Here is an 11,370-nt window from a genome sequence, read left to right on the forward strand (position 1 = left end):
TGATATAATAGTTATAAATAAAATAAAAAATACCTAACTCTACTAATGTGGACACAGTGAGTGAGTTCCATCTAGTTCCAGAACTAACAGCCAAAACACAAATGCAGATTGTTTCCTAGGCGTCTTAAATTCTATCTTCGAGCTTGCCTCTGCCAACTACATTTGAATTTTGCGCAACCTCATTCTTATTTGTTATATTAAATTAAATTGATCCAGGGGAAATCAGAAATACTCTGATTGACTTATATATGGATCTTATTAATTGAAACGAAATTGAGTTGTCTGTAGCGACGATGAGTTGCTTTTCGTGCTTTGTTTCTCGTGGGAAAGATGTGAGAAGGGTTGAAATTGACAATGGCTCTCGATCTGCTACTTCTTCTTCTGGTTTGTTCCGAGACTCAATTTTATTGTTTTTAAACTGTTTCTTTCTAATGATTCGTTTTGTTTTGTTTGATTGCAGAGGGGAAGGGGAAGAAGAGTGTGAGTAACAAAGGAACTAGTACGGCAGCGGCTAGTTTTGGTTTTCGCGAACTCGCAGAGGCAACGAGGGGTTTCAAGGAAGTGAACTTACTTGGGGAAGGTGGTTTTGGAAGGGTTTACAAGGGTCGTCTTTCAACGGGAGAGGTCAATTCAATTCTATTTATTCATTCAGATCGTTCTCTCTCTGTTTTTTTTTTTTTTTTTTAAATGTGATGTGATTTTCTGATTTGGTGATCACAGTATGTTGCCGTTAAACAATTGATTCATGATGGTAGGCAAGGTTTTCATGAGTTTGTGACGGAGGTTCTTATGTTGAGCCTGCTGCACGATTCTAATCTTGTCAAGTTAATTGGCTACTGCACTGATGGAGATCAAAGGCTTTTGGTTTACGAGTACATGCCCATGGGTTCACTCGAAGACCATCTTTTTGGTAACCTTATCAAACCTTTACTCTTCTGTTCTGTTCTTTCACCATTTTTTTATAAGTCGCTTGCTTTTTTTCTTCTTCTTCTTCTTCTTCTTTTTTCATTCATTCATTTGTATTTAATCTACATTACAACTTTTTTTTTTCATTCATTCATTTGTGTTAGCCTTGTATGTTTATTTATAAGTTTTAACCTTAAGTATATATCATTTGTTTTCTGTTGATATTTTATACCTATTAACCTGTGCATAATAAGTGCAGTATATCTTTATAGAGTGAATAGCTTCTGTACGCTTTCTGCTTCAATGAAAGACTCTAACTAAATATAAACTGACTGGAGCTGGTTATTGTTTAGCTGTGTAAGCAGAGTTGTGTCCATAAACTTAGTCCTGTATGGAGAGAAACATGCACGTTCCTTGCTTTCTAAGTTTTGTCATTGACTACATCAGGACAGTGTCCCCGATTCATTAGTATGCATGCAGATATATGAAGGGGTATAGGCCTTGGGAAGGAAAAGAAGGATTTTGCTCCTCTAAATAAGGGAGGAAAAATTTGAGAAAATCACATTCCTTGTTGTTTGTTTCCTTCTTTTGGAATTTAACTATGTAGGGGCTCTAAGCTGATTTTGAGAGTGTTGTTAAATATCTGCTATAGTGGTATTGCATTGCAGAATTCCTTGGATCTGTAATTGAGACTCCGTCCACTACTGCAACTGCTATGGGTCTTGTGGTTGTGGCATGTGTCATACATCCTCTTGTCATCTTTGGTGAGTCACCAGCCAATTGAACCTATGTTGTCAATTGCGCCGCTATTGCTGCAAATAGGGTAGTGGTTGTGAATTTGACCTGTGATGATGCAAAAGAGTTTTGCATTGGAGGTTTGGAGAAGCCGGAAAAGCGGTTGTGAATTCCCCCCATTTCCCCTCTTTTTTTGGGTTTTTAATTTTTTGTCTTTTCGGCACCCCTTTTAGTTTTATTAGGTTGACCCTGGGACCTTTCGTCTCCCATTTGAATGTGTTCACTCTTCAACAGTCAATAGCTCTCGTCTTTTAATTGGTATTGGATTTAAATGTCAGTGATTGTACAATGAATTTTGTTTATTAATCATGATTGTCTATAATTTTGGGTATTTTTCTATTTTAGAGTATTTATGTGTATGATATAAATTATGTATGTTGTTTTCTAGACTTCGCAATAGCGGCTATCTTGCTTTTTGCTACTCACTTCAGTGGTTTTGGGGTCTGCTACATGCCGCTATTTGGGATTTGACTACTTAGAATTGAACTTGTGTTAATGTCAATTTCAATTTTATGCATTTTTTTATTTATTTGCACACAGTTTACTTTTTTATGTTTCAACTGATATGCCACTTCCACTACTTGCCTAAGACGCAATCCGCCATATGATATAACGGATTATTGGGTTTCTTCCATTTTCTCGATCCGCAATTGATAACACATCTGGTTTTTCAGTGGGAGTGGTTTTGTGCTTGGGCTATTCTGTACTTGCTAAAAGAGGTCACAGCTGTTTTTTGTGTAGGCCAAGATGTGATAAATTTCAGAAAAATAAATATTTTGGCCTAAATGTAAAGTTTTGAGAAGAACAATTTAGTTTTGAATAGGTTGCATTATTAGGAATTCCTCTTAAAATATACCCCTAAATTAGTTTCTTCTTTATGTGATTTTTACAGGACCATCTTTTAACGATTAAATATACCAATCATGTTATAACTTTATCTCATTTCAGATCCTCACCCAGACAAAGAACCCCTAAGTTGGAGTACTCGAATGAAGATTGCTGTTGGAGCTGCTCGTGGCCTTGAATATCTCCATTGTAAAGCAGATCCACCTGTTATCTACAGGGACTTGAAATCTGCGAACATCTTGTTAGATAATGAATTCAACCCAAAACTGTCAGATTTTGGGCTTGCTAAACTTGGACCTGTTGGAGACAATACCCATGTTTCAACCAGAGTGATGGGAACATATGGTTACTGTGCACCAGAGTATGCCATGAGCGGCAAATTAACTCTTAAATCTGATATATATAGCTTTGGTGTGCTTTTGTTGGAGTTGATCACTGGACGTAGGGCAATAGATACTAATAGAAGACCAGGAGAGCAAAACTTGGTTTCATGGGTAAATATTTAGTTTGTATAGTTTATTTAAAAAGAAATTCCCCTTTAAGTTTAGTATGTTAGTCTTAGCTTTGTATGCAAGTGATTCCTTTTAGATTTTCATCTTTTCACTAGCATATTGAGATTTCTCATATAAAATTTTATGAGAAAGTGTGGAAAAACTAGAAATTAGAGCATGTCTCATCTCATTAATCATTATGAAAACTCTAGCGTGTTATAAGGCGTTTCCTGCCTTCTTCATAAATTATAATGAATCCTTGGGATTCTTTGACATGTCACATATGACTTTAGCTTTACTGATTTCTTTATCTAAATGAATCTTCTTCGCAAATAAGATTACTTATGTTTAGTTTTTTTTCTTGTACAGTCTCGTCAATTTTTCAGTGACCGGAAAAAGTTTGTACAAATGATTGACCCTCTATTACAAGAAAACTTCCCCTTGCGCTGTTTGAATCAGGCAATGGCTATAACTGCTATGTGTATCCAGGAGCAACCGAAATTCCGTCCACTTATTGGTGATATTGTTGTTGCACTGGAATACCTAGCTTCTCATAGTAATCCCTGAAGTCCATAGACATGGTGGTGCAGCTCACCACAACAACCTCCTTTTGAAATGGACATAAATTAATATTTACAGGTATCTGATTCTAGCTTGAGCTCCCATTTCTGTATGATTCTGGGTAATGATTTCCTTACCGGTTTGGTCAGTGTAAGCTACCAACTTGGCTATTTAAAGTGTCATATGTTATTGCTTTAATTAACTTATTGCCACAGCAGTAGTGAAGATAAACTTCTTGATATAGCACTAGTAAACATGTGGATTGATTTAATTGCAATGGATGAGTTTATGCTTATTTAGGCTTTTAAAGTGTCATATGTTATTGCTTTAATTAACTTATTCCCGACATTGATTTTGCAACACCCTAGACCAGACTGGAGCTGGAGTGTTATTGAGTGACGGTAGCTCTGATATAAAATAAATGAAAGTTATGGTATATATAGAGAGAGCGGGGATATATGCTTGAGATTGTGCTTATACGGTACTTTCTTCTTTTCTCTCGGGTCTTGTTTTAAGGATAAATTAGCGGCAATATGGGTGTAGCTTGTACCTATTTTTTTATTTTTTTATTTTATAACTAGCTTGTACCTATCCTGGTGATGCCTTGTTGAGCTTTAGACCAAAACTGAAGCTTTTTGTTATAAAGTACTGTTATTTAATATTTACACAACTCACTCAAAAATTAAAACACGCCATTTTGTACAGGCTTATAGAGAGGTTGTTGCAATATATGCTAAAACCAACAGCTTTCATAAAGTTGGGTTTTCTTGTGTAGGCAAACAATTGTTACTCTTTAATGTGCAACAACATAATAATTGTTGTATTCCCCAATTTCCTTGTGCTTTCCATTATCTTTCTCTCTCTCTTTTCACGACTGAGTGGTAGGGATTATACTTGTAGTACCTAATATAATTATTTGTTTTCTCTTCTTAAGCAGGGGTTTATTCATTAAGGCCTTATTTTGGATAAATTTCTTTACAAGTAATTTAAAAGAAAACAAATATAAAAGTAAAATAAATTGACTATTTGTAAGCTAAAATTATTTTATACATTTAATTTTAATAAAATCATTCATATATATTCTCCAAAAGAATATATATGAATGATTTTGGACACATCAAATTAAAGGGGTTCAACTATTTTTTTGTTCATTAAAATTTGAGAATATGTTGCCGTTGGGATGACACGGAAAAACTTTATTACTTGTTGAGTTAGTTATTCCCAACAAAATTTTTCACATATCACAATTAGACGGGTTTAAGGAATATTCAGTCGATTCAGTTCCATTTACACGTTGCAAAGATTTTTGACACATTTCTCTCTCTCTCTCTCACTATATATACATTCTCCAACTCAGATCAAATGCCGAGAAATTATTTTCCTTTATCATGTCCTCATTCTTTGTGAGCCTCAGAAAGGAAATGGAGAACTCAGAAGATTTTCTAAGTCTCTCTACCCCATGTAATAATGCAAAGAGAGTGGGACTCTCTCCTACAATAAACCTTCCCCAAACAATGCAAACACAAATTTCACTCATTAGTCCATTGTTGGAACCATATACACCATTGTACCACAACTCAGATAATGTTGTTGGTGACATGCATCTAAATGCTCCTTTAACCACTTTATCACTTAGTACCAGTCCCATGTTATCACCATATACAGCTTCCAACCCCAACATAGATAATGTGCATCCAAATGTTCATGCATGTGCTATCTTGAGCTCTCATCTTGCATGTTCTCTTCGAAAAAAGAGTAAAACCATCACTCCACCTTTTCCTTGGGCCACGAATCGGAGAGCCACGATGCACACAACCACAAATACCTTTTGCAAAACAAGATTGTTACGATCAAGGGGAGGGTACATGGGTCACGATGCACACGAATCGGAGACTACTATGTTGCAAAAAAAGCTCGGAGACTACTATGTTGCCAATTTCCGTGTAAATGCATGAATTTACATGGGTCGAGATTGTTACGAAAATAACTTCTATGTAAATGCATTTCCGTGTAAATGCATGAATTTACATGGGTCACGATGCACATGAATCGGAGACTACTATGTTGCAAAACAAGATTGTTACGATCAAGGGGAGTCTTACTCTCTTTGCATTATTACATGGGGTAGAGAGACTGAGAAAATCTTCTGAGTTCTCCATTTCCTTTCTGAGGCTCACAAAGAATGAGGACATGGTAAAGGAAAATAACTTGTCGGTATTTGATATGTGAGTTGGAGAATATATATATATATATAGCGAGAGAGAGAAATGTGTCAAATGTCTTTACAACGTGTAAATGAAACTGAGTCGACTGAGTATTTCTTAAACCCGTTTAATTGTGATGTGTGAAAATTTTTGTTGCGAATAACTAACTCAAGTAATAAAGTTTCTCCGCGTTATCCCAACGGCAACATATTTTCAAATTTTAATGGACGAAAAAATAATTGAACCCTTTAATTTGATGTGTCCAAAAGAATATATATGAATGCTACATTTGTAATATCAAAGATTATTCAGCGACTTTTTTTATTTAAAATTAAATTATGTCAAATAATTTCTTTTGAGGAATGAATAAGTATATGTACTAAAATAAATTAAAGTGAAATAAAAATCAAGTTATCTTGGTCAACTTATTACAATCTGCTATGAAGGTTACGGTGACAAAGAACATGGGTGCTATATTTTCTCCTGCTTGGTGTGTATATATTTTAGCAAACAAAAAAGCATGCAACGACACACGGAGAAACTGTCTGCCATGCCCTTTTGTTTCTTAGCAGCACAATTCTCTTGACTTGATTGTTGGGAAATACTGGGTTTGATTATTTGAAAAATGAATAAAGTAAAATTATTTTACAGTTTTCATAATCTAAAATTTTACTAAACTTTATTAAGTCTCCCATAATTTTCACCGATAAATGACCGATTTTGTTTAAATTATTTTATCAATACCGAATAGTTTAAAAAATTCACCTATCCTATTTAATCAATTGAATTTGATTTTTCGAAATAGTGAATGTGTGAAAATTAAACTTAACAATGAAGAAAAAAAGATATTGTGATCCAAATGAAGAGTTAGTGTCAAATACTGATGTGACTGCACTGACTATTGAAAGCGGCTGACCAACTTAGAAGAAAAGTAGAGTCTATTTATTATCTCCAAAGTCAGCTACAGATAACACAAAGCAAACGAAGTAGCACTCCCACCGATTCAATGATAACGCGTATTTGCGTAAGTTCCGTGTCCTTCACATTTCATTCTCCCAATATTTTTTTCATTCTGTTTTTTCCCCTCCCAATTTCCACGATTTTCTGCTAAAAGTGATGACACTTTTCTTTGCATTGGATTTGGAAGGTACACTTATAAAGATTCTAAACTTTTATTTTTTTGTTTGGAAAAATTACATTAATTTTCTTTTGAAATTATCTTATCTAACCCACTAACATCAGCTTAGTGACAGAGTTTTGAAAGATATCAATGTAGTTCTTCTTTTTGTTAATTTATCATGCTATAGTAGAGATTGGACTAGATCTTGAGGTACAAGTGTTGAGTGAGTAATGCGGCTCTAAGTGTGTTACATACTTGGTGTCTCAGACCATAGTTGTTGAGTTTAGCAATCACCTAAGAGCTAAGGCTACTTCGACTGTAAGAGTTGTTACAACTAACGCTAGCTAGTATGTTATATGTAAGAAATCTCATCCAAAGAATTTTGATAAGTTGGACTCCAACGACCTAAGCTTGAGGTTGGGTGTCTTGACACTGGTTTTGCTCTTACAAATATAATGATGAAACTAAGTTCAATTTTATTAGTCGTAATTATAAAAATGTAAAATATAAATATCATTACTATATTATAATGTCTAAAATTTTGAGGATATGATACAAGGTCGTTAGTATTTCTATGTTTATTTCTTTTAAAAAAAAGTATTTCTATGCTTGAATTGGTCTATCTCTTTCTTTTCTTTTCTTTTAAAAAAACTCAATTTTTAAAATAAAATTTTGGATCACATCGACTTATTTTGAAGAATAAAAAATTGAGCTTATAAAATAGTTGTTTTTATCTTGGCTTTAGAAAAAAATTGTTAATATTATTATATACAATTTTTCCCTTAATTACACAATTCACCCCTTGATTATATTTTTTAAGATTCAATTTAATCTTTCAATTATTAAAATGTTTAACTTGTCCCTCAAATTGTTTGAAACATTTTAATTTTACCCTTTCCTTCCAAGGATAACGGTTACCGTTAAACGGTAATCTGTGACTGTTTAAGTTTGCTTACCATGACAGCTAAAAAATATCAATATATTTATTTTATTTTTTTAAATAAAAAAGTTTTAAAAAAGTTGCGGTTTAAAGCCCCAGTTTAATTATTATAATTTTAAAAAAATAATCAACGGATTATCCCAAATCAATTCCAATCAGAATCCTAAGAACCCCAAATCAACACAATTAAAATCCTAATCACCCCAAATCAACACAATGAGCACCCTAACAACCTCAAATCAACACAATCAAAATCCTAAGCATTTCAAATCAAAACAATTAAAACACAATCAGAATAAAAATTGAGAAAACAACACAGATATGGGTTTTATCGTCGCTGTCATCTTCGCCGTCAACCTTTGTTGTCGGGGATTCGTTGTCCTTCGTCACCGAAGCCGCTCTCGCTTACGAATTTGGGTGGTGGGCGTGGATTTGGTTTTGTAGATATGGATCCGGGTTTGTGGAAAGAATGGACGTAATTCGATATAATAATAAAAAAATCAAATTGTATTTTTTAATAATTAAATGATAAAATTAAACCTTAAAATATAATTTAAAAAATATATATATATATATATATTTTAAAAAAATATTCCAAAAAAGGCAAAAAAGTGTATTGAGCATATTAATTAAAAAGTAAAGTCTCATATTTATTAATATTATAATTAGTTGTTTTTTTTTATGTTAAGATCATACATTCACATACAACATGTCTAATATATATATATATATAAAATAATGGTAACATATTGGAAACAAATTAAAAGTATCTTAACCTTTCGGAATGAGAAGGTTCTTACTGAATATTTCATTTATTAGACATTTTTAGTCAAATTTTAACGTCAAATATTTAAATTGCTTCAAGGTGACACGTCCAATCTTCTATGACGCATAAACCCAAAATCATAGGACTATTTGTTTCAGGATTTACTTTTATATTTTCAGGAATGTTGATGTAAGTATCATTTTCGTAAGACTTAATTTTGACGGTTAGATAGGTTATAAGAGAATTGGATGAAATATGTATTTGATATTTTTTTTACCCTGTGTTTCATTATCACTAAATAACAAAAGTTAGATATTATATTATATATTTAAAACTCAGTAAATAATAAACAAATATTATATAAATTATATTTAAATAATAGAATTGTTTTTGTGACAAAATTATGTATAACCTTTTAAAATGAATTTCAATATGATTTTTGAATTTTATATTTTTTAAAATTATGTGATCACAGGGTTAAATTAGCAATTAAAAAAAAGACATGAATGATGTCAAATGCAATACGTGAACTTTCATGTGATGGTGACCCTACTAGTAGTGAGATTCAACATACTCCCTCACTGAAAACCAAGTTCTAGCTCTAAGGCCTCTAGCTCTACGACTACGACCAACAATATCAAATTTAAAATTTACGTGTAAATATATCAACACACAAACGGGGAAAAGTAGAAGGGGCGAGATTTACAATGTTAGATAAAACAAAATAAAAAAAGTTATAGTCAGTTAAATAAAATAATTGATTACAAAATGTAATGCCTTACTCTTAAGATAGTTAAATTATCCGAATGATTCCTACAACATTACCAGCTCAATCAATTATAAAGTTATTAAGTTTACCATGCATGCCAATATTTTATTGGATGACACTGCTTTAAACAGTGTTTACATTTGTCCTCAATTTATAAACTATTTGCTCTTATATCATGTAGCTCAATTATTAGTTATAATTAATTATTGTTTAATTAATTTATTTTTTGGAATGAAATTATTTAAAATCTAGAAACTATAAAAAAAAGCAAGTACAAACATTTTTTTCTCTTTGGATTGCTCAATTTTTTATTACATATAAAAATTTATTTTTTTTTGGTGTAAAAGCCTTGGTCCTAAATAGTGTACCTCCTCAAATATACAATTGAAACTGACCAGAACAATCGGTGGATCCCATTTAACACTCATGATATATATTTGTTCTTCTCTTTTCCACCAATTCATGCATTTACAGGGAAATTGGCAACATAGTAGTCTCCGAGCTTTTTCTTTTCGTCAATTAGTCTTCGAGTTAAATTACATAACAGCATTATTTATTCAAAAGAGAACCTGAGGAATTGTCTTTAAAACATTTGTTAGAAAAATAATCAGAAATTTATGTAAATGTTTTTTGAGACATCCTCATAAAAAATAATAATATAATTTATCGTAATTCTTAACAAAATTTGTTATTTATCTTGAATTAATATCTTTAAAATATACTTACCTCCTTATTCAGACGTTTTATCGAAGATCTAAATGGACTTAAAAAGTGACTTACTGGGCCAGGTGGCATGACGAATGTCCAACGTTCATTGCATTTGCATGGCTTGTTAGTTTCTTCCATTGACTTTCTACATTTTCTAAGTTCTAACGATTGTGAAAATGAAGAAAGAAAACAAAACTGTCATCTGCAGCTCATTAATAGCCCAACTTGTTGATCGTAACGTGATGATGACAAAATCACAGGATTTTCAGATTAAAATTCTCCACTAATGCATGAAAAAGTACAGAGATTTGTTTTGTACCTAAGCATAAAAGCAAAATCAACCCCTGCTCCACGCGCGTTTAGCACATACTCATATACAAAGTTTTTTTTTCCTCTCTGAATCTGTGTTTGATCTAAAGGAATTAAAGATATGTGAAAATGAAAAAAAAAATACTTAAATTAAATTAGAGTGTAAATGTGTAAGATTCACGTTAATTTTTACTATTTTCATCCCAAATTCACTTAAGAAATTTAAACCAAATATTACCTTAGAGATTTGTTATTAGTATTTATTACAAAAAATACTATCAAAATAAATCTAGTATATATAAACGATACTGTACTAGTTAAATTACTCCCTTCATTTCTCTTGTGATTGTAGTTTTAGTAAATTTTTGTTTCATTTTAATTGTTATTTTATAAAATAAACAAATAATTATTTATTGAACAATGTGAGATAATAATAGAAATATTAAGCAGTTTTTATAAAAATTAAAATGCTAATTATATTCTTTATTGTTGTATTACAATTTTAAAACGAAATGATAATATGGATGAATAAATAATATATTGTAAAATAAAGAAAAGGTGAAACCGAAAAACAAACGAATATCTACATTTAACAGAGTGATAATGGTCAATTGTATAAAGAAAAAAAATGATAATGGTCGAGATTCGCAATAATATCACATTGCTATTACATTTTTGTTCTTTTATAAATAATTTTGTTCTATTTTTTTTAACAAATAAAAAACTAATATTATTTTTCCGAGTTGACGGGAAGAAGTCTTATGTGATGTAACACGTTATATAGCTGTACCTTCTTTGCTAATAAAATTAATGAGACCTGTTTTCGTCATACTAAATTTAAATAAAAATAAATTATATATTAATAATGTAAAAAAATTTACACAATCATTTAATCATAATTTATTAGATATGATAATTTATTAACTTTTAAAATAATTACCTTAAAATAATTCAA

The 11,370-nt window shown here is 31.5% G+C and overlaps 1 protein-coding gene across 1 annotated transcript; it reads left to right on the plus strand.

The window, feature by feature from the left end:
* The first annotated feature begins 293 nt into the window (after positions 1-293).
* Positions 294-3,605, plus strand: LOC100796595 (serine/threonine-protein kinase PBS1-like). The gene is made up of 5 exons (NM_001254280.1): positions 294-384; positions 461-624; positions 721-910; positions 2,650-3,041; positions 3,408-3,605. The coding sequence occupies exons 1-5, from the start codon at positions 294-296 to the stop codon at positions 3,603-3,605; spliced, it is 1,035 nt and encodes a 344-aa protein (NP_001241209.1).
* The last annotated feature ends 7,765 nt before the right edge of the window (positions 3,606-11,370 follow it).

The sequence above is a fragment of the Glycine max genome, chromosome 6 (genome assembly GCF_000004515.6).
Source record: "Glycine max cultivar Williams 82 chromosome 6, Glycine_max_v4.0, whole genome shotgun sequence".
NCBI classification, from domain to species: Eukaryota; Viridiplantae; Streptophyta; class Magnoliopsida; order Fabales; family Fabaceae; genus Glycine; species Glycine max.

Coding starts and splice junctions, on each gene's coding strand:
- LOC100796595 (NM_001254280.1), top strand. CDS start 294: ATGAGTTGCTTTTCGTGCTTTGTTTCTCGTGGGAAAGATGTGAGAAGG. Junction 385..460: donor ATCTGCTACTTCTTCTTCTG/GTTTGTTCCGAG, acceptor GTTTGATTGCAG/AGGGGAAGGGGAAGAAGAGT. Junction 3,042..3,407: donor AGCAAAACTTGGTTTCATGG/GTAAATATTTAG, acceptor TTTCTTGTACAG/TCTCGTCAATTTTTCAGTGA.